The sequence below is a fragment of the Rhinolophus sinicus genome, chromosome 2 (assembly GCF_057876585.1).
Source record: "Rhinolophus sinicus isolate RSI-liver-muscle chromosome 2, RSI-T2T, whole genome shotgun sequence".
NCBI classification, from domain to species: Eukaryota; Metazoa; Chordata; class Mammalia; order Chiroptera; family Rhinolophidae; genus Rhinolophus; species Rhinolophus sinicus.
Window position 1 is genome coordinate 23,430,268 of NC_142502.1, and position 24,070 is coordinate 23,454,337.

General features: G+C 40.1%; 1 protein-coding gene and 1 long non-coding RNA gene across 9 annotated transcripts in view; one reads left to right on the plus strand and one right to left on the minus strand.

The window, feature by feature from the left end:
- Nucleotides 1-24,042, plus strand: LOC141571717 (uncharacterized). 4 transcript variants are annotated; one of them, XR_012496763.2, is made up of 4 exons: nt 1-2,782; nt 8,276-8,358; nt 8,482-8,773; nt 23,209-24,042. It is a non-coding gene; the product is annotated as an uncharacterized LOC141571717 (long non-coding RNA). The 4 variants fall into 4 exon arrangements; XR_016020171.1 differs by lacking the exon at nt 23,209-24,042 and adding an exon at nt 9,756-10,034; XR_016020172.1 differs by lacking the exon at nt 23,209-24,042 and having other exon boundaries at nt 1-1,122; nt 2,660-2,782; nt 8,482-9,743.
- The window catches only part of ECT2L (epithelial cell transforming 2 like), a 77,001-nt gene that overhangs the window by 8,553 nt on the left and 44,378 nt on the right, over nt 1-24,070 (minus strand). For 3 of the 5 annotated variants that reach the window (XM_019732779.3, XM_019732778.3, XM_088795435.1), the window contains 10 exons: nt 22,379-22,561; nt 20,908-21,011; nt 19,086-19,211; nt 13,564-13,650; nt 11,176-11,390; nt 10,043-10,190; nt 8,694-8,767; nt 8,438-8,594; nt 7,704-7,769; nt 6,263-6,351 (listed from right to left, as the gene is read on the minus strand). In XM_019732779.3, the coding sequence (XP_019588338.3) occupies nt 6,263-6,351; nt 7,704-7,769; nt 8,438-8,594; nt 8,694-8,767; nt 10,043-10,190; nt 11,176-11,390; nt 13,564-13,650; nt 19,086-19,211; nt 20,908-21,011; nt 22,379-22,561 (1,249 nt within the window). Of the gene's footprint in view, nt 1-6,262; nt 6,352-7,703; nt 7,770-8,426; nt 8,595-8,693; nt 8,768-10,042; nt 10,191-11,175; nt 11,391-13,563; nt 13,651-19,085; nt 19,212-20,907; nt 21,012-22,378; nt 22,562-24,070 lie in introns of those variants that run through there. The other 2 variants (XR_002137448.3, XM_088795436.1) reach the window with 2 other exon arrangements.

The following is a 24,070-nucleotide window of genomic DNA, read 5'->3' on the forward strand; positions in this document are numbered from 1 at the left end:
TAAAGAGAGTTACAGTTTTGTGACCCACTTGGACGGGGTATGTGGGTGGGGAGGGAAGGAGCACACACATTAACCTGAGTTTGGAGTTGAGGCTTGTAATCTGAGGACACGAGCAGGGAAAGATAAACCTACAAAGACATTTTGTTATTTCAATCAGATCATGAGAGTACTATGTAAAATACATATAAATCTGAGTTTGATCTAAAAAAAAAGCTTTTCAAAAGCCATTTACTAAATTAACACCCTCCCTCTGCCCCCAAGATCAACCATTTTCATCTATGGGCCAAAAAAGAAAATCAGAACCTTTAAAAAACAAAAAAAAATATTTACATACGCAAAAGCAAGTGATTTTCCCAATTCAAACTGACATAATGGAGCAGCTGAAGTGGAAACTATGGATCCTGCTAGGGTTTCAGAAAACTGCTGCTTACATTCAAAAGAACCAACTCTAAGGGTATTTTCCCTGAACTTGAATAAGATTTTGTATCTTATTCAAAAATAGGTTCAATGACTCAGCAAAATGGAACAGGTCTATAGTTTAAATACTTAACGCCATTCTAGACGTGTTTTATTGTTATTCAACTGTTGCAGTAGCCAGCATGAGAGAGGAAGTACCCAATTTCTACAAATACATAAAACTTTAAAAGGAATTTTCAGAACATAACCTGTGGCATGAACAGACAACATTAGACCATTGGTTCTGTGAGCTAACCTCAGCCAAAACTCTAGCTCCCATCACCCACACTGGGAGTGATTTGGGTTCCCAAGACGAGTTAATTCAGAGCCAGAGGCCAGAGCCAGACTGAGAAGTCTGGGTTTTTCCTTTTCCCACTCTATAGTTTCCCTGGTAAAGGACCTACCACCCTTTGGATACAGCTAAATGGAAAGTTAACTATGTATTTGTGGTCTTTGTAGGGTGTTTTCAGCAAGAGGACTTGGTCTGAGAAGTGGATGGCTGCATTTGGTGATTCAAGACTCTATTCAGCCCTAGAGGGCTCCACTTTTGTACCTTTGGGGAGACCCCTTTGGAAGGAAGAAAATGCGCGCTAAAAATCAGCCAGCTTAAAATCACGTAAATGAAACTCAGTGTTTCTGAAAATACGATAATATAAAAGTTCCAAGGTACATAACGTATTCTAGCAGCTTCATATACCCCAAACTTCGTGGGCTGTATCCACAGAGGGACAAATACCTCCAAGTTCCCTAGTTCTAAAATAAATCAATGACTTCATCTCTACCCCCGAGCAAATCTTCATTTATAGTGGAAATATTTTCTGTGTCACAGTTCTTGTTTATTAGTGATTTGTTTGGTTAGCAATTCCTGCTGTGTTGGAGAGCATTGTGAGGGAGGCTCAGGTCAGCTTCCCCCCAGCCGGTCTAATCAGGGGCCAGAGCACTGGAGCCTGGTTTTCAATCATTTTAAACCGGCACTTGTTCTGTCACCTTAGACAACTTAAGTACCGACTCCCGACCTGTAACATGGTTCCAGTCCTGCCTTCCTCACCAAGTGCTTTTAAAGATGATCTCAAATGAGGGAAGTGAAAATATGTGGTAAACTGGAAAGCTGTATACTCATGTGAGTTGGTATTGCTGTATAAACAGAAGCAGAGTTTCCTCCAAATAGAAATCTCTGATGGAAATCATGGGAATGGTATTTCTTGGGTTTTGTGTGATTTTCCAAAATGACAGAAAACTAGGTTGCAGACTACATATTGTGATATTTTTTGTAATATAAACTTGTTTTGCATTTACTTAATTTCAAATATTAATGCAAAATTACATTTATATTTATTGCTTGGCAAATCACTGCCTACTTACTATAGTACCTATTTAAATATAAATGTACCTCATAATTAGAGTGTAAAATAATTTGTATTCTCTCACTAGCCTCAAATTCTTAAATGTGCTCTCAGTTGTTGAAACACCAAAGACAGATGTCTGAGCTCTAATGGAGACTTCTAGTTCCTGGTGGGATATGGAAACAACTTGGAAGTCATCCCTTCCATCCTCACAACAAAACAGAAGCCGAAAAGCTCAAAGTCAACAACTCTCCTTAGAGCTGTAAACAAAAATCTGGAGACACATTTTTGAAAAAATTTTAAAGAGAGTTTATTGGGGTAACGATTTGCAAACCGCGAAATGTAGTCATCAGTACGAGCCGAGAATGTGTTCTGAAATGGAGGGGATTGGGCAGGGTTTATAAAGGCAGAAGTTGCAAGGGGCTGATGATCATGGAAATGGGTTGCTAGGGGAAACAAGATGATAAACTTACATCATTTGTTTTCTGATTGGTGGGGACAACTGGGCTTTCAATGGTTAGCTGACTCAGTGATCGAGCAAGTGGGGTTGTGAGGTAAGAACAATGGGTGATACAGGATTAAGCATTTATCAAGTCCTAGTGTCAGCCCAGGCCTGTGAGACAAAGACTGTCTTTGATCACACAATCGTAGTACAGGGAGTATTATTGATCAACGATGCAAGGAATACAATTTATCAAATACTACAATCAGCATGGATTGTAGTGGGGTGGCAGCTGCTGGCTCTGCAAGCAGTTCCAGAGCCCAAAAGAACAAAGTTATGCTCTGCAAGCAGCTTCAGAGCTCAAGCTGCAAAAATCCAAATTTGAGGGCGTAAGTTATGATATTGAAGTTCTTATTAGTCCTCAGATCCATCAGAGAATTGAGGTCACAAGATAAACCACTACCCTAAAAGCTGGAGAGACAGGTGGACAGAAAATCACAGCTTACTGGAAGCAGAAACTGCACACTGGAGCCAGCATCAGGTAAGACTAGTTAAAGGGTAATTGACTAATTGCTAGAAACTGAACTAATTAAGCAATTACAAACTCCTAGAGGCTTAGCTTTAGGGGGATCCCCTTCTCACTTGCAGGAGCCCCCCCCCCCCCCCCCCGCACCCCCAGGTTCTAACTGTGAAGATCTAAGAAAAATCCTCTCATTCTTCCCCATGGGGAGGGGAAAAGTAACCATTTGGAAATATACCCAGAGAGTTCTATTCTTTAAAAAGGCCTGCCCTCAAAGGAAACTATTTTACTAGAACCTAGAAAACATGGGGGAAGGGAAATACCCAACTCCAGTTCCCACTAGCCTTCCTGTCTTGTCTTAGAGGTGAAAAACAAAAAAAAAAAAGCTGAGAAGCATTTGTGAAGGTCATAGCCCAGAGGCACAGCCTCACTCAAAAAACAGACAAATCATAGAACTATAGAATTCTCACCCCTCCCCTTATTTCTTACTACCTCACCAGTGCGATTAATGTGGGGTTACAACTGAAAAGAATGGCAAAGTGCAGACTCTATTGAAGGGATCTCTAGAAAGCCCAGTGATGACAGGAGACAAAAACGACACCAGAGAAAACTGAAGCCTGACACCACAGCAACAGCTAATAGTAACACAGGCTGACATCTAGTGAGGTAAACAGAAAACCTTATGCTAAAGGCATATTTACCTCAGTTCCTTTTACCCAATACTTGATATCTGGCTTTCAACAAAAACTTATAAGGCATCCTAAGTGTCAAGAAACAGATAAGACAGGGCAAGTCTCAAAGCCAGATGCAGATATGGTAGAGAGTTTGGAACTATGTGACCAGGAATTTAAAATAAGTGATATATAAGGACTCTAATGGGAAAAGTGGACAGCATGCAAAACAGATGGGTAATATAAATATGCAGATAGAAACTTAGAACAAAAGGAAATTCTAGAAATCAGAAACACTGAAACAGATGAATAATACCTTTTTGATAGGCTCATCAACAGACTGGACCAAACCAAGGAAAGAATCAGTGAGCCTGAAAATATAGGCTCAGTAGAAACTTACCAAATTGAAAAGCAAACAGAGAAAGAAGACTGGAAAGGAACAGAATATTCAAGAAACATGGGACAATTACAAAAGGCGTCACATATGTCTAATAGGAATATCAGATGGAGAAGTGTTGACAAAAGAATGTCCAAACCTATAGAAGACTCTTATAAGATTCTATTTGAGTCAAATTTTGAGGAGATGCCCAGAAGCAGGATCTCAAAAGATTAAGAAAACGCTCTGGAGAGTGGTAGTTTTGCAGTTCTCTTTATGCATTCATAATCAAAGGAGAGAACATAAGGAAAGTTACATGAAATCCATTGGTGGTAGATTAAGGAGGTGGGAGAAAACAAAGCAGGGAGATCTCTAGGATTGAATGAAAAGCAAATGGAGAGCTAGATGCTTCTTTTACACTGGTAGGTAGCTGATACTTGACATTTAACAGTAAATACAGGTAGTATACAGGCAACAAGATAACAATGAGGAGTTTGTAACGTGACAGTTACGTCTCTGAGGAGGCGGTAAAAGATGATTACTCTGGCTTACAAAGGTGTATAATATCCTAGATGCACAAGAACAATGGAAAGGGCTCACTTAAGACAAATATTGAACTTACTAAGGAAGCTACAGGCCTGGGGCGTGACTATCCCCCATGACCTGCCCAGTTAGTAATTTAGGGTCAGATCAGACTGTGTGGTGACTTTGGGTTACTGAGTTTGTCAGGTTTGCTATAGCCCCTTTTTCGTTCACAGAACAAAGAGGAACAGAAGAAATATTTGAAATAATAATGGGTGAGATTTTTCTAAAATGACTGGTAGACACCAAACTGCAGTTCCAGGAAGCTTAGAAAAACTCCAATCAGGATAAATACCTTAAAATTTACACTGAGTCATGTCATATTTAAACTCCAGAAAATTACAAAAACAAAAATAAAATGTTAAAAGAACTCAGAATAACAAAATGCTCTACCTATATAAGAACAAGGATAAGAATTACACTAGGCTTCTCTTCAGAAACCGTGCAAGCGAGAAGAGAGTGGAGTGAAATAGGTGTTGAAAGAAAAAGCCCACCAACGTAGAATTCTGCAGCCAGCAAAATTATTCTTCAAAAGTGGAGGAGAAATACTTTCTCACACAAACAAAAATTGAAGGAATTCATTGTCAGTATGCCTACCTGACAAATACTAGAAGTTCTTCAAAAAGAAGAAAAATTATATAGGTCAGAAACTCAGACTTACATAAAGAAAGGAAGTGTTTAAGAATGAATACACAAAGGTAAAAGAAATTCTAATCAAAACTGAAGATAAAAGAAATTCTAATAAAAAAATAGCAATTTCTAGCACGTGTCGTACTATAGCAATGTGTTTAGAATTACTGATTTGGTTAATAGTTTCCTTCCATCATTGTAGCTATTTTCTATTGCTGCTAACCAAAAACAACAAAACACTGTGACAATGAGAAAAGTGACACAATTTCTGTGTGACTTGATTTTCATTTAAGATTAACTCTAGGTGGGGATAGAGGTGAGGGGACTGATTTTCTTCCAACTTCCCCACCCCCTACCATGTGTATTTGGGAAATATTCACTGAAATAACAGACCAATTTTTATTTCTTTTATTGGAGTTAGACAAATTAAAGGAGTTTATTCCTCTCTATTTGCTTGCCATTTGTTGAGCCATCATCTTTGTTATTAATACTAAGCACATTGGCAAACAATTTCCTAAAGCAGAGACCAGCAAACTGGCTCTACCATGTGTTTTGTAAATAAAGTTTTATTGGAACACATTTATGCCCTGTATTGTTTATAAAGATTGTATCATTTGTTGTGCATTATATCAATTATACAGCTGCTTTTGTGCTGTGTTGGCAAAGTTAGGTAGCTGCCACAGAGATCATTTGAGCAGGAAGACCTAGAACGTTTACTATCTGACCCTTTACAGAGCACATTTGCCCATCCTTGTTCTAAAGGATGCTAGTTTATGGAAATTGGCATCCACTCCCATCTTTTGTTCTTACATGACTGTGCAAAATAGATAGTGAGACCTCAATATGATGGTGGTCTTATGGTGAGACCTTTTAAATACCGACCTCAGTAACTATCTGAAGATAGCAAACTGGTCTCTTACAGTTGAGCAGACCATTGGGGTGATATCCCACAACACTTGGATCTCCTCTCAGTAGAAAAGTGAACGACCTTTAGAATTTCTGCTTCTGTGGAGTTTGTGGTCCTGGTAGAGAACATTTATTTTTTCCCATTCTACCCAGTAGCTGCCTGGAAGGCAAGTAAGGTGATAAAGTATCTCTTCTTATGTCAGAGTGGGATGTGTGTAACTTTTCAGTTCAACACAAAGGTTTATCGTAAACTTACAATATGTCAGACATTGTACTGAATGCTGGGTACTAGATAAGTATGACACAGTCCCAGCCGTAGGACAGTTAAATGCTTACCTTAAAGAGAAGTTTATTTCCTCATCACAGCAGTGAAGTTGGGCTACATCTTGGACCCTAATCAGATATCGGTTTACTTCTGATAGTGTCTATGAAATCAAAAACAAAATCAGAAACGTACATACATTTTTAGAAAATAAAAAGTCCCACTACTGCAGAACCATTTTGAATCCCAGAATATATGTGTTGAGTAGAACTGAGTTCAATTATGAAAAAACAAATGTTTTTAACATTTATAAAATAGCCATTTTTTAGAAAGACCACAGAATTGACAAGGAAAATTACATGTTAGGGTGTTGTCTAATTTTTTAAACTACTGAAATTGTTTTATTTATAAACACTTTCCTAGTATCAAAAATAAAGTGGGGGTGGGATGAGTAAGAAGCGATCTATCAAGAAAAGGAAGTAAATGACTTGCTGCAAATGAAGAAGTCAGGCCCTGTGCTGACACAGCCACGGAGCTGATCACTTGGTGTGAACAGGGACCAAGACGTTAAGTTCAGTGGGCTCTGGGGGCTCTGAGATTTGGGGCTTTTTGTAGTCCAGTCAGCCCCACTTCTCTTTCCCTACCAAAATGTGGAGGTCTAAATTATTACTCCATCTTGCTTCCTCAATTTAACCCAGTAAGAATAACATCTCCAATCAACTGATACTTTAATTCAGTATAATTCATATATCAAGCTCCTATTATATGCCAAACACTAGAAGACAAGTAAAGCACAGCTCATGCCTGATGGAGGGCCCAGTCTTGTGAATAAAGGATTGCAATGAAATGTGACAGACATGTTCGGGTTACTGCAGAATACCTAGGAAGGGGCAGTTCACAGCTGAAGATGTTGGGGTAAAAACTACAAGGAAGATGTTGATTGAGCTGGATTTTTAAAGGGTGAATAGGAGTTTATCCAGCAGAGTAGGAAAGATAATTTTTGAGAAGGAAGAGAATGGGCAAAGCATAAATGTGTGAAGAGAGGCTAACATAACGAGAATTGTGAGTAGATCTGTGTGGTTTGATCAACAGGTGGTAGGCAAGGCAGTAAGAAGGTAGAATGGGACCAGATAATATTCTGTAGGTAACAGCCAACAGAGGACAGGCAAAGGTTTTTTCAGGTATCCTCAGTGTGCAAAATCCTACACCCCGGGCCATGCATGGGGAGATATAAAACAACAGAAGACATGGCCCCTTTCCTCCATGCAGATCATGATCACAGTGGTACCGAGCAAGGAACTAAGACTACAGAAAGGTTCCAGGCTGGGGTCAAGCCCACTGTGCCTCTTCTCATCTAGCATCCTTGCAGATCAGAAGGATGTGAAATGTGAGAGCTTGGCAGCGCCAGGCATGCAACACATGTTAGCTGTTTTGAAATCTGTATGTCTCCTTTTGCCAGTGATACAAGTTTTTATTCATGATCATGAGCTGTAGCAAGTACATCAGAATACGTACAGGGCACCCCCAGATGATTCTCTGTATGTCTGACAGCTGATCTTTCATACCGATGATTTGCTTCATCTAGAAAACAAAGTGATTATAAGCAGAATAAAATTGTGAAATTGTTATACATAAACAATACATTTAAAATATTTTATGGCATTTGAAATAGGGCATGGTGTTTTCATAAACTATAATAACAATCTCAGTTTCATGTGCCCAATGTTTTAAAACAAAAAGGCACATGAAAAGACTGTATTCAAAAAGTGTCTTTTGGGCATCACGTGTTAGCAGTTTACATTCAGCCTGGACAGGCGTGCAGTATGCACATCTTTCAGAATGATAGTACTATCACCCAGGATGCTGAGTTCTTTCAGAGAATAATTATGACTGCAGGAAATCTAATACATGAAGAAGTACTTTCAGAAACAAAGGATTTCACTGTTTTTTCTTTTAGTTATCTAGAAAAATCAATCCAAACACCCCATTCTTCAAACGTTCATATGAATAAAGGTTTTCTTGTATTTGTTATCTGAAGGTTATCTGAAAACACTCTGTCTCATCTCATCTCGTTTGGCTTGGCATAGATGCTGTTCGTGCTCAAAGTCTGAACACAACGATCTCACATTAAAAGCATGAAAGACTTTGAAGAACACCACAAGACGATCAGGTATTTCCGGATCTTTGAGTTAGAGTCACAAAAGCATTGTAACGTTTTTAAAGGACACAGACTCTTACCAGCAACCAACCTGATCTATGTAACCTTTATATTTTTTGATTTGGTTAACGGCAGTGGTCAGGTCCTCACGGTCAACGTGTTCTGCAGGAGTATGAAGCCTCAGAGCGTACAGAAGATGAATGTATTCGTCAAATCTTCGGGATGGGTACAAGAGCAGCTCCTGCAGGCTGTGTGGGGTACACAGAAGAGAACCCCAGTCTCTTTCTGAAGGTCAAAGAGTGCCCTGTCCTTGGGGCGCCCCAGCCATGCGCTCCCTCAGAACTTACCTCAGCATTTTGGTAACAGGCGTCTTATCATGCCTCTTCAAGAAAGCGCGGAATGCTGGTATCATTTCTTTGCACTAAAGGTGAGCATTATTTTGTCAAAACTTCGCTGTATGTGACAGTTGTAAAGTGTTCTGTTCCACCAGGCAAACATGATCTACGAAGCGCTCAAAGCAAGAGCGCGACATCTACAGCTAGTCAAAGTATTGTTGTACTATTGGTGCTCACTAATGTACAAAATATTGTCTATTAGTTGTACCCTGGACTTAACCCTATTCATTGAACGTAATCAGCATAGACAAATGAAAACGGACTTGGCAACTGGGTAGGCTTGGATTAGAATTAGAATTCTAACCTAATTCTACCTAAAATCTATGTGATCTTGTCACGTTACTACTCGGAGCCTCAGTTTCTTCATGGATAGCATACCTAACTCTTGTGGTGAAGGAAAAAAAGAATCCTGTCATAAAGTGCCTTTCACGAAGTAAATGTGATTTCCTCACAGTAAGAGACTTCATGCTATTCACCTATAATACTGCTGTTACTCATGTGTAACATTATAAAGGTGTTCCACTGTATTGAACATCTGTTTTAAAGTGTATTCATTCATCACCATTAGAGTACCCAGGAAGTTACCTCATTTTCTCAGTAGGTACATGCCTAAAAGATGCCAGTAATGCTAATTTCTAGAAATGAAATATTCACCGATCTCAAAAATATTAATAGCTAACAATTATTAAGTACTTACATGCATATTCTATGCTAGTGAAAGAGATATCATTATTATCCATAACAGTAAACATTTTGGCACCAATTGGTTTCTGATAGTATGTGATACTTTGCTCCAATTCTTGTCCTCACGGTTAGTTCTATGAAATTGCCTTATTGTGCAATTGTCACATAAGTGAATTGTCCAGTGGTGGTAAACTCTCTGGGTGGGGTGAGAAGAGTTCTATGAAGGGAGATGTCAGGAATCCTCCAGAGGCCTGCCATCCCCCAGGCTTTTGGAGCTCACAGTCTTGCTTCTACCTAATCATTAAACATTGTCCTGTTCCCGAGCCACAGGGTACCTGTCACAGATGGAAGTCTGGCAGTTTACATGAGGATTACTTCAGCCCAACAACCAGTTCCTGGACCTGTTGTGTCAAGCACTGCACTAGCCCCTAGTCACACAAAATTCAATAAGTCAGGGTCCTTGTTCTCAAAGAACCCACAGTAAACCAGAGGAGGAGATCTCGGAATGAAGAATATGAAAGAAGTCTTTCCTTTTAATTCTAGTCCTTTGGATTATACACAAAACTTCCTTTCAAGCTCAGGTCTAATAAATATCTGGTAGTAACTGAATCATTTACCTTCTCAATCGTTTTCAGAACGACAGGGTAATTATTGAAGAAATTGGTATATATGTTCAACTGGCTTCCAAACTTGATGAATATTTCTCCCACACAGTGAGCTGGGCCCCAGTCTTGCAGTCTGTTTCTCAGGTTATCTAGAAACTGCCTGTAATAGGAGAAAAGCATGACCATGAGATATTGGCTAGTGACAACCTATAAGCTTAAAAAATAGATTAGTGGTCATTAGTACGGCCGGGTTCAGCCTCGTCAGTTATGGCAGGGCTTTTGTCAAATACTTTTGATAACAGCGGTACAGATTTGACAGGAAAGGAGGAGCTGGCAAGAGAGGAAGTGGGTTCACCTTACATCTTTGAGTCAGAACCCCAGGCTGGCCTCCACAGGCTGCCCCTAAAGTTCCAGTCCCGCCTGGCCGGGCAGCAGGCAGGCAGGGGGAGGTCGCTTACAGTCCTCAGAGCAGAGTGCTCCGCTCACTTCAAATGCCATAACCTTCCCTCGGCCCATTGCCCCACAGATCTAAGGTCATCCCTCATTCAGCTATCGTAGGCCTTGAAAGTTGACCTTGAAATTAGGCCTCGAACTAGGCCTAGTTCAGCCTCTTCGTTGTGTGGGCGTGGGGCCCGCGGAGGGTAAGGAACCTGTTCCACGTTATATAGACAGTTACCAGCAGAGAAGCACAAGCTCAGTTCATCTTATGTTACCACTGGTGCAAATGAACACTTTCCTCTGTGTATTATTACACACTCGAAATAGTGTACTGTTATTAAACTGACCCCCAGCCTTGGGTTCTCTAAGCAAAGTATCCTAGTGACTTAACCCTATTAAATCCTTCGGTTCCTTTCCCATGACAAACCCTGTTGTCTTTTGCTTGCACAGTGTATTGAATACAGAATCCTCAGATGCTGAGCTCCAGTCCTTGCACCATGGCTTTGAATTGAGGCAGGGATAAGGCCCTCAGAATCACCACGACTGGTCACAGCCCAGTGGCAAGGACCCTCTCTCTTCTGTGACATGATCAGGGTCCCCAAGAGGGGCAGAGAATGACTGAGCCTCCTGCAGCTTTTGAAACTGTTAAGTGTGGGTTCCTCCCACCGCATAATGAGTATTTCAAAAAATCCCTATTCAGGGATTACCTGTTGAGACCTAAAATCTGCAGGATATCAGAGAAAATGATCTGGGTATTTGCAGCGCTCAGAATTGCTCTGTTTGATGACAGTGCTGCTTTCAGTGGCGCTGCATAAACATCTCTCACGACTTCCAGCATCTGCACATATTTTCTCTCACTCTGTAAGAGTTCCCTGACAACTCGAGTTCGCTTTGTGGCTGAGTCCATCTGGAGCTTTCTTTCCTGTAGAAAAGCATTAAGAATCATAGGAAATCACGAAAGTCATGATGACAGCCTCAAAAAGCCTGAAAGTCGAAGGAGACAGAGATGGATGTACTGAGCAGTCAGGCAGTCACTCTGAGACACCCCCTTTCTGGTTTGTGCCATGCAGGGTTGAAGGGAACCTTGACAGAGCACTATGGAGGACCCCACTGACCATTGCTTGTATCACTAAATAGCCCCTCGTGTCAGGCCAGCGTGATGCCGCAGTAGAGATGGGACTTTAATCTTGGGTCGTAACCAGGGCAGACTGAGATTTACTTTTATCCATCTGCCTATCCAAGTACATGTTCAGTGTTGTGTGCTAGTTGCTGGCTGTACAATGATGAAAGGACAGAGTCAGTCCTGCCTCCATGGAGGTGACGGTGTGGTGAGGAAGCCTTTGGGTTGCCCACTCTTGTTTGTTTTCCTGTTTCTTTTTCCCGGTGGTGTTTTATTGATTATCCTGCAGACAGAAGAACTGAAGTGAGCTAGCCCTCTCATTATCAACTAACTGGCTTCCCACAGGCGTGTTATGAAATACAGAAATTCATGCTCTTTCAGTATTTAGGAAAAAGCACCTAACTTGGGAACTGTGAATCCTGGGTAGCTACGTTTTCTATATTTCAAAATCCTGTTTTATTTTTTAACGCAGAGAGAAAAATCATACACTGGTGGATAGAAATTCCACACCCTATTATTATGTGTGCTATGTTTATATTTGGAGAAATTAATTTTCTCTACAGGGACTAGGTGATTTTTTTCATCTGTACTTTCCAAAGTTATAAAATGAGCATCTTTACAATAGAACACAATTATAATATTTAAATTTCTAAAATGTAATGGCCTAGAATTGAGCCTAGAACTATTACTCTTAGAACACAATTTTCTTTTCCCTCCAGTCCTAAGTATACCCCATACTGCCCCAGAGAAAATATGAGAATAGTAAAGTGTAATGTCATGTGATCTTTACCTAAAGTAAGTCAACCGGAAGTCCATGCACTAAAATTAAAATGTGAAAGTAATTTAAGAGAAGAAATAGAAAACTCACTCTGTCCGAAACACTATAAATGCACTGTTCTCAAGTTTTAGCTCTCAAACACATGGTCTGTACATGCCTCTTTAGATATATCTAACAAGTTAAAAAAAATACATGTGTATCCCACTTGGCGGTTGGCTTGCAGCTCATATTATGTATTTTTATGTCTACGTACATATTTTTTAAAATGTCAGAGTTATCCAACGTGTACAATCATTTCGACTTAAGGTTTTAGTCGTCCAACCTTTCGTTGTCTCAAAACTGTTGTCAGGTATTATTACCCACAGTCAGATGAGGTACTGTCAGATTCAGTGCACTATGTAAATACTCTCCTTGGTTACTCCTGGGGATGGGTGAGTGACACCTGCCAGCAGGGACCGTGGGCTGCACTGTCGGCAGTAGATGGATTCACCAGGGTGTTGGCGAGGAAACAGCTTCGGGGCTGAGTTCAGGACCCCAGGAGGGAAGTTTCTTTCTGACAGTTGCCTGACTTTGGAGAAGTCATTTAAGTTTTCTAACTTTACTTCCTCATCTACAAAATGTGGTTACTAACACCTACCGGACAGGATTCTGAGAATGAACTATGATAACAAATGTGGACAGAAATGCAAAACAGCGCGCGTGTACTGTGTATTAGGGCCGGGGGGTGGGGGGGGGGTATGCCTCTGCTCGCACTGCAGCCTCTTCCATGCACTACCCTTCGGAACAGAAAGACGGAGCCCTAAATGTTATGTTGATTACACTCACCATTTGAAGTCAGACCCTAAGTTGGCGGGTCAGTTAGAAACTGTGAACATTTTTATGTGCATGTGCCATTTCTTTAAATCCCATCCTAGCTTCGTATGAGAAAATCATGGAGTCACAGACGTGGCTGTTGCTCCCAAGATGTTATACCTCCATCCTCTTGGCTCAACTTCTTTTCAGACCAGGACATATTCAAAGGAAAAATCTAATGACGGGATTCCCCCCAATTACATTTGGGAGTTTCTTTTTCCCCCTTGAAAGGGAAACTTTCAAGAAAAAAGAAGGCCAAAGTCGGGGTTTTTTGGTGGTTGGTTGGTTGTTTTCGGTTGGGAGAAAAACAAATGGAAAATTGTTACTACATAATATTTGGCTTACCAGCTGAACCAGCACCTCAAAATTTGGATCATTTTTGCTGAGACTTGATTTTTTGTCCTGAGGATTGTCTTCCAGAACGTTTCTTTCCTGAGGATTGAATGTAGACTTGATTATTTGGATGCAGGGCCTGGTCTGTGCCCCTGGGAGCCTTTCGCTGGCTCTGCCTTCAGCCCTAACACAGCCTTCCCTGGACATGACGATGAAGCACTCAACAGAGCTGATGCCTCTCTTACGTTACATTTTATGTTTTTTTAAAAAAACCTTTCACTTCCTTTGAATTGCATGAGACGAGAAACTCAATTCAGGGCAGCTCCCTTTTCCTCTGGGAGCCAGGGGAGTGATTCTGCTCTGCAGCTGCTTCTACCGCTGGAAAAATCCCACACAACCCTGGGTCACAGCCGCTGCCTCAGCTCTGCTGTCCGGTGTCAGAGGGCAAACAGGTTATCTTACTTTTAAGATGCCAGGGAAAAGAGCTCACGGCACTTTGTAAAAGTCACCCAGTGAAAATGTATCAGAAACCATTCCCATGCCCTTTCTAGACCTGTGTGTTTCCACATGTAAATATGGCTTATTCTTTCTTTATTGTATTGTGTTAATTATTCTTGTGGCTTCCTTATAAATTCGCACTTAAAAAAAACGTCCCACCTCTGCAGTTCAGTCTAGCAATGGAATGATGGTCCCATGTTTGTGTTGAGAGCTACTGAGGATTAATGGTCAATGATTGCTGCCCTTCCTAGTCATAGATAAAACTATCCATGGTAAATAACCCCTTGATATCCATGGGTGAGACTGCAGGAGAAACATCTATTTGTAACCAAGAGTCTGTTTGGCTCACTCAGGCAAAAACAAAATTTTATTTTGACCTACAGCCATTCTTTTTGGCTGCCTGCAGGCTTTGTATAAGTCCCTGGACTGCGGCCAGCAGCTTCTCCGTGGTCAGGAGGCCCCACCTGAGCCCAGGTGCTCTGTGTCTGCTCCAGTCTTTCTGTCATTTCTTGTGTTTTCCCCACTTGTGGCTGACCTTATCCGCCCTCCAGGTATTAATATTTATATTTAGGCGGGGGGTGTCGGGGGCGGGGAAATATACTTCAAGTTTTGACAAAATAATTCAAAATCTCTATGCGTGGGACACTGTCTTGTTTCAAAATAAATAATAGTGCTGATTGTTTATATAGAGAAACGATAACTTCTCAACCAGTCGGTGGTGACACCAGTAGTTGTGTAGATAGACGTGGTTGCAGACACAAAATGAAATGAAACTGTTTGGCCCACGACTGAGACCCCAAACAGTCCAGAATCATACCGTCGCTCTCACAGATAAGGGAGGCACCCTTAAATGGGTTATCACCCTGTTGTGAAGGCTCACATGAGTGCTTATGCATGAAAACTCAGGCATCGGCATGGGCCCCCAGAACCCCTGGTTATTGCAGAAGTGCTTGCTCACACTGGGACAGCAGCTATTCTTACCATGTTTCCCCGAAAATAAGACCTAGCCAGACCATCAGCTCTAATGCATTTTGGAGCAAAAATTAATATAAGACCCGGTATTATATTATATTATATTATATTATATTATATTATATTATTATATTACCCAGTATTTATTATATATTATATTATATTATATTATATTATACCCACTCTTATTTTAATATAAGATTGTTTAATCTTATTTAAGATTATTTAATATTAAAACAAGACTGGGTCTTATATTAATTTTTGCTCCAAAAGATGCATTAGAGCTGAAGGTCTGGCTAGGTCTTATTTTCGGGGAAACATGGTATTCCAGCAGCAGCTATTCTTATTACATATAAAGTTTTCTGTATGGGTAGGAAATTGATTTGGCACAGCAATTTTGTTTGAACCTAAAACCAGCAAGTTCTCACATTATACATTAGACATCAAATTATTAGGATTTTTAGAGGCTATTTTCAGATTAAGATGCCATTCCTTATTTTGTCTTTAGGGATGAATTCAGAGGAAGTAACAGGTGCACATTCATAAGAAAACAATTATTGGGGATGGTGGGCCTTTGCCTTGGTTCTCTTCACGACATAGAAGGGAGACCTGGGATCACACGGTAGGAATTTTTTTCCAGGTTGGAGCAGAGGCAGGCACTGCATTTGCCAAAGACATCCTAGTTTTTGCTGGTGTTCCTCCTAGAAAACACTTGGCTGCCTAGATTAGGGGCCAGAAATGGTTGTGATAATGACAGGTGGAGCTCAGGAACAACTAAGATTCTGGCTGTGACCCATTGCCATGGTTGTACGGTATCAGTGTAAACACTACAGGCACATAAAACCCAGGGGTCACTATTGATTGGGCGGCCAGATGATAATAGATATATGATAGATAAAAGATAGATACATCTCTCTATATGTATATACGTGTGTGTGTGTGTGTGTGTGTGTGTGTGTGTGTGTGTGTGTGTATCTAGTCCTGGATTTAGCAGACAAGCCCTCTTACATAAGCCCCTATGGAAAGCTCTTTAAAACAATTATCTCAGCAAAAGCCTTACTTTTCCACTCCTAAAGCTGTGAGGTTTGTATGCCCTTCTGGACAAATATCTAATTTTAAAAATAAACCCTAATATGTGGAGTAGTAACTCAGTTTCTCTATTTTATCCTAGTTCAGCTGTGGTTTTTCCTCCTGGGTGTCCCCAACTTTGTTTTATGGGCTTTGTGCATGAGTTCTTAATTGTTAAATAGAAAATAACACTTTTTTTTTTTTCTAATTTGATTTAAAAAAATATGTCAAGTTCAGAAAATGAAAAAAATATCAAAGGGATTTCTAGGCATTAAGGAGTTTCACATTTCTGTAGTTTCATTACAAGCAGTTGATATAACACTAGCAGGCCCTATTCCCAGCACCGAGGCAACTTTTAGTTCAAACTTTCTGCATTATTTCATTAAAGTGATTACATGTTTGGGTCACCAGTAGGTTGAAAAGGCTTGATTCTGTGTGGATTTTATTTGGCAGAGGAAAGAGTGAAAGTGTCTGAGAGGAAAGGATCCATGTGACCATTCTTTTAGGTGTCAGAGAATCCAGGAATTTTTCTCCCCAGTAGTAAGTTCTATCAAATGTAAAATGAACACTTCTGAGGGGGAAGCACTATAGTTTTGTCCTTATTGCTTTTTTCAGATTTTCTTGGTCCAAAGAGGGGCTTTTCTGGGGTCTGCATGTCTGTGGTTGCGGGTGACAGCTTCACCTTTGGAAAAAAGGTAGATGGAAGAACTCCAATAAGGTTTCCAGGGAATCAGGAATGATCCAGATGTTGTAAGGACTTTGGGAGAATTTGGAACCTGTGTAATGTGTTTACATTTGATTATTCCCTTTAGTGAACCAAGGGAAAACCAATGGTATTGGAGCCCTGGGTGCTATTTTTCAAAGGCTTTCACAGGCTGAAGAATGGTTCGAGATGATATCTACCCTCTGGGGAGAATAATCCCCAAGGATCTCAGAGATTTGGAGTGGCTTGCCACTAGTGGTCTTCCTTGTCTGCTCTTCCTAGCACTGAACTATTTTCTAAAGAAGTGTTGACAAAGTCTTCCAGAATATCAGGTTAATAGGGCAACAAGTGAGTTGCCTGCCACAACAGGGCAAAAGGCCTTTGAGAAGCAAAAACGGAATCTGGATTAAATACCTGCCTTGGGGTTCCCATCTGCTCCTGTGCCTTCTGCTAACAGGCACCATCATGTTGCATCATCTATTTATTGTTTTATTCACCTTGAAGGCAGGGACTATGCCTCATTTGGCTGTCTATTCCCAGGGTGTAGCACTGTGCCTAGCACACAGCTAATTCTTGCAAATATTTAGGGAACTGAATGGAGAAGATGGGGGGCTGGCCTCCACCTGAGAAGTGGTCAGTTATGATTAATTTTATATGTCAACTTGACTGGAGTGAACGAACATTTGGTCAAATATCATTCTGGGTGTGTCTGTGAGGGTGTTTTTGGATGAGATTATCATTTAAATAGGTAGACTGAGTAAAGCAGATTGCCCTCCCGAATGTGGGTGGGCCTCATTCAATCAGTTGAAGGCCCTGAAAACAAAAAGGCTGGACCTCACTTGAGTAACAGAGAATTCCTCCTGCCTTGTGACCTTTAAACTAGGACACTGGCTTATTCTTGACTTTGGGATTGAACCGAAACATCAGCTCTTCCTGGGACGTGAGCCTGCCAGCCTTCAGGCTATAACTGCACCGTTGGCTCTCCTGGGTCTGCCTCCCCCTGCAGATCTCAGCCTCCATTATTGTGTGAACCATTCCTTATAATAAAGTTATATATAATATATATAACTATATATAACTATATATAACTATATAACTATATAACTATATAACTATATAACTATATAACTATATAACTATATAACTATATAACTATATAACTATATATATATATATATATATATACATTCTCTTGGTTCTGTTTCTCCGGAGAACCCTGACTAATACATGACCCATGAGCATTTCCTAAAAAGACAGATTAAGGGGTGGGGCAGCAAGCAAGCAGGGCTCTGACTTATAAAGGGCATAGATGTCCCTGGAAATGTGTTTATCCTCCTCTCAGGGAGGATGCTTGTGGTTGGGAAGAATAAACCATTTCACGGGGATGAGTGTTAAAATAAGCGGCAGGTCGAGTAACAGCAGGGAGGTGGGTCTGTGTAACTGCAGGCCTTTCGTTTGGCTGAGCAAGGGCAGCTTGGCAGAGGGGATGCTGCCACCACCAGTCCTCCATGTCTGCCCTTCCCAGCACTTCACTGTCCTCTCAGGAAATGTCGACAAAGACTTCCAGAACATCGGGTTAGTAGGGCAACAAGTGATATGCCTGCTGAAGGACTCACAAGTCTATTCCTACTACTGTCCTCCATGGTGAATTCGTGTTGAGGATGGTATCCCAAGCCTGTCATCATCAGAGACACATAGGTAATTTCTCTATGGGCATAAAAAGGTTCTAAAAGGACAGTTTCATAGAAATCAGCTCTCTGAATGACAAGGCAATTTTCATTGTTTCCTGAATCCTGGCGTTTCACGTAGTCAAGAATGTATGGATTCTGAATACTATCAAAATGATTATTTTTTACCTGAAGAATTAGCTTCATACCCACTTTTTTTGTCTCATGAATTTGAATCTCAACTAAGAAAAGAAGAAGCATTCTTAGTTCCACCACATTCTAAGTTCCACCATTCTTAGTTCTTTATCTCTTTAGGTTATCTCAGGATTCGACTGAGAAAGACGCAAAATGCAAATGTTCACCTTTTCCTCCGTGACCCAAAGAGTGTTACTCCAGTCAATGTGGTGCGGCTTACACGCTTATGCCTGTAAGTGACTCAAATGTTACTCACGATACTACAAAACACCTTTTCTTAAAAATAATAATCCAAGAAAATGAAGTTCTTCAGAGAAATGACCAGTTGAAAGCTTTTCAGGTAGAATTACCGTTGTTATGTATGAATTTCTTAAGCCCAGTGTCTAAGTCCACAGTGAAGCAATGGCATAAAAATGCAACAATAACTTTACCTTCATGAATAAACTGAATGTTGCCTTTGGGTCATGTTTTGCCAGAATAACATTTCCTTCAAAGTCCATGCTCTTTTCACTACATTTCATCAGCAGAAAATATGACAAAAATTCCAGAGGTCTGTCCTGAAAAATCCACACCCATGTAAAATTTCCATGTAAACCATTCATCTGAAATATAGGTCAACAAAAGTGCACTAGAAAAGACGACATATTTTTTTGGTAGAGTTTTCAGCTTTTTACCTAATTCATTTCTAAATCCAAAAAGCGAAGTGATGATTATTCAATTCGCGTCAGTAACTGGGACTTAGTTGTGAATCACATATTCCATTGACCACATGTACAGGTTCTCAAATGATTGTCACGATTCAGTGAGGTGCTTGGCACCTTGGTCTTATGGGTGGGTTTCAAGACCTTCAGAACTTAAGGAGCCCTCGCCGGCCTCTTGGCCAGATGACGAAGGGGCAGGAAGGATCGCGTCTTTCAGCAGAAAAAAGGCCTGAGAGAGAAGCTACAGGAGCCAAGTTACTGGGAAAAACACTCTGTGAAGCTCCCAGATTTGGGTCCATCTCAGGCTATGGTTTCGAGCACCGTAGAAATGATATCATACAAGGTTATTTTTAAATACTTAGGCGGCAGTAAGTACACTGAACCTACAGCAAACACGTTTAGAAAATCTATGGTGTTTCAGGAGACAGGGCAGGGCGTGACAAGGCCTCAGGCTCATCCCTGTGAACAGCCCTGATCATTTTATCAGCAGAGCTGCCAGGGCCTTCAGCACTGGGCGGCCCCAGGGTTGGCTAGACTGCTCAGAGCCAGGCTTCAGAGAAGGCAGATAGAGGCTAAGTGCTGCGTCTCAGACTCCACAGCGGACAGCCAACCCTGGAGATGCCTGGTGTTTACCCAGGAAGTTGAAAACAAAGCAGACCCATGGTAGATAAGAAGAACATATGCAAAGACAATGTTAAATTCACCCACAAGTAGAATTACTACAGTGGAAGAGAAATATTTGAGAATCTCTCCTTGGAAAACCAAAGACCTTAAATAGCACTGGGTATGCTAATACCCCTCTTCCTATCCAATTTCCCTCTTCCCAAGACCTAGAGCTGCATATTTCATTTTCCTATAGCTTTGCTATGGTGTTGGGGGTAAGGATGTGCTCTGTACACTGCCTCTCCTCGCTGCTTCCTGATACGTAGACTGACTTTTCTGGAAGAGTATCCAAGATTTGTTTCTAATGAAAATGCTTCATGCTTCCCCCATGCTTGTCCCCAACCAAACTACTGATTTGCTTATTTCTGTTCTTTTGGATTCTCTTTCCCTTCCTCTCTCCTTTAGCCTTCTTTGCCCTTCATCTTTGTAGGCCTGCTTTCACACTTTCTCTGTTTTTCTGTCATACTGTTATTTTAATTGTTGAGTAATGTTTATGTGAAATACAAAGCCACTAACATGCTTTTTAAAGATGTCACTTCTTACTGAAATTAATCACAGGACAGAAAATTGTGCACAATGTAGGCAACTTTGAAATAACTTAGAAGGTTTTCCTACTAGTCTATTTTGTGTACCTAATAGATCTTGGGCCCAGAAACTCTCAGTGGCTCTTTTTACAAACTGATGTAATTTTTCTGAGGAATTTGCCCCTGAAGGGATAAACTGGCTTAAAACACACACACACACACACAAAAACAAAACAAAACAAAAAAAAAAAAAACCACAAAAAACAGAAAGCAACAACAACAACAAAAAAACTCAATAAATGAAAACTAAAAGTTTATTTAAGTGTTGGGGTTTTATAGGGTGCTTTCTCCAAAAAAATACTTACAGAATTTTCTTTTGAAAGCACCATCAATCCCTCTGCCAGAACTTGTGCAATTTCTTGGTTGTTCAGAATGTTAGTCATACTCATGGTGTCAAACATAAACTGTCCTGTAAATATAAGGCCATATGTCTTGTAATAGATTTATGTAAGAGACGTGATCAACGGAAAAACAGCTCAGCCCTCACAGTTGCTTTTTAGTGCATAAAAATGCAAAGAATAAAAATAAAAATTCTATTATGCCATGAGGATTATCTACCACGACAGAATATAGAATGAGCAAAAGCAACTAAACGTGCAGCATGCAAACAGCACCCACTCTGGCAAAACTGGCATTGAATAAAATCTATAAATACGACAATAAGAAGAGAACATGTAAAAACAAACCTTGTAAGTTTAAATTTTAGATTCTCAATCCCACCAAAGGTTCCTTCACACTCCCTTTTATCCTTGTGCTCAAATGCATAAATAATTGAAGCCCACACACACACATAGAAATAACATACAAACATACCTATACAGACATCTTTTACATTTAAAAAAATATTTTGGACAACATGCATTTATAGGAGAATAATTTTCTTCCATTCGACTTCTCATTGCTTACATATATCATCAAAAAATACTCCTGTCCTTAAAAAGCTAATCTTTCCACTTTCCTCTCTAGTTCTTAATATCTAAGAAAGACTGAGGAAAAATAATTTCTCCCTGTTATAGCTTCACAGCTATTTTGAAATATTGGTTGAAAATCTACTAAATGTAGTAGAGTTAAAACCAAAAGGACAAACCCCTGTTTTGGAGGCCGTTATGTGGAGACATGCAGAATATACATGGACATAAAATACCTGCATGTGTGCTTGTGTGTTGTGGCTCTTGTGTAGTCAGTAACGGTGTAAATACACGTTTAATAAGGAGCAGGGCAGGGGAAAGGAAGAAAGGAAGTAAGGCATTTTATAGGGTGTTTTATTGAGTCAGATGGGAAGAGTTAGGGAACATTGGAATAGGCAGTTAAGGTGGATGGAAAACTCATTTAACCAGATGGTAAAAAAAAAAAAAAATGTATTTTAAAGAAAGGACTGATTTACGTGCAGATCTAGTTGACACAGGAAATTGTTTCCCAAAGCCTCCATTGTGATAATGTGACCACGGGTATGGAGTGTAAATAAGAAAATAGATTCAACAAAGTCCAGTGGGCTCAGCAGAGGACCACGGAGTCCATCACCAAATTGTATATTTTCAGTAGATGAATTTTGAAGATGAATATATTTATTCACCTTTGTATTTATTTAATATTTGTTAAATAATATTTAATATTTTTTCTTAGTGGATATTCATCATATTTGAAAGGAGGTATGAAAAACACAGGGAAGATGCTTACAAGTTGACTTTTATTTGGCGCATTCGTACACTTGTATTCCCTCTGGGTATGAAACAAACTTCATCAATCGTCTGCAACAGAAGTATCTACAGTTCTTACCTATCATCCTGCCACTGATGGTTTTCTGCAGCCCCTTGAAGAGAGGACTTAACTGTTTCCTCACTGATTTCAAGGTGTCTTCCAGGAAGTCCGTGAGGCTGGACCACGTCTGTAGCTTTGATTCGCTGAAGTAGATGGAAGGGGGAGCCCTTTCCTGCTGTTGTCCCAGCCAATCACTAAGAACTGACATTATTTTCTCCTTTTATTTTTGCAGACATAAGCTCAGATAAAAGCATTCTTGTTTACAGTACCAAAAAAAAAAAGCCTTAGTTGTATTTATATCAGGCTTATTATCATTTCTCATTAGGAGACTAAGATAAATACCCATAATCTGCTTTCAAAGGTAAAATTAGACACTCAAAAAGGACACAGTGAATAATTTCAAATGCCTATCTACTCTTTGGTAGATCAGGTTGACACGTTATATTTGGAATAAAAAATTAAACAGCTGCTGGATTTATGCATGGGGAAGCAGAGTAGACACCTAAGTAAGAATATACTGTTTTATGTTTATATCCTCAAAATGAAAATACGAGAAAACCCCACTCTGCCTTGCTTCCCCACCATGCCATCCAAAGTCATTCCTGCCATAGCCAACTGTGTATCTTCTTACATTAGGTCAAGCTGCTACCTCTTTCTACAAATATCTCTACATGATTAGTGGGTGCTTAAGCAAGTTTCTCTCCTTAAAAATCAATGACTGAAAGATACAGTGCCATTTAAATTTTATTCTCTGTCCTGAATCCATAGACTTGTTTGATTCTCCTCCCCCCCCACCCCACGCACGTTTATTGCTAAACATGGGAAAATCTTTATAACTGTTCTTCTAGGAGGAGAATAAAAGAAGAAAGGAGGATGAACAGGAGGAAGAGGAGACAGAAGAGGAGAAAAAACGAGAAAACCTGTTCCATAGACAACAGAGCCCGCCCTGCTATGCTCTGCCAGGCCGCTCCCACTCTCCACAGGGCCAAACATGCCATCATTTGGTGATGTCGCTATATAAACTAAAATTAACAAGGGACTTCTGTTACAATCTATATTAAGTCAATGTGCTTTTCGTTATATGATTTTCCTTACAAGTTTCCCAATCATTCCAGCTTTCCCTGGCTTGAAAGGCCCTTGGCATTGGGGATTAGAGAAGTAAGGCTTTATATAGTTTCTACATCACCCCAAACCCTGTTTGATAAGAGGAAGGGAGTCTTAAAGGGGGGAATGATTAGCGCTACTGTAACAAAGCAGTATGGTTCTCTTGTTGGTCAGCCAATGTTACATTTTGATCCAGTATCTTGAGCTATAGTATCAAAACGAAGCTTTGCTTTCAGGTGTATTTTATCATTGACAATTTTCCTCTCAGATGATGCTACTGAAAGGGAAGCCGGGCAAGCCTCGTCACCATCTCTTTACAGCTGCAATTCATTTTTCCAAATGAAACCATATTGATTATATTTAGTAAGAAAAGTTATTCTTTGTCCTTGTTATTTCTCTAGATCAGCAACTACATATCTTTGTTTAACTGTTAAAGATGATGTTTTCAACTGAGTTTTTGCAAATGATGGTTTGAAGCAAATATTTACAATAACTAATCCTATTCTAAGCAAATGACTGAGTGATGGGAAATGACAGTTTCAGAGAAGGAATGAAAGACAGTAATTGACATCAGCCAGAACAAGCATTACTAGCTGTGTGTCGTCT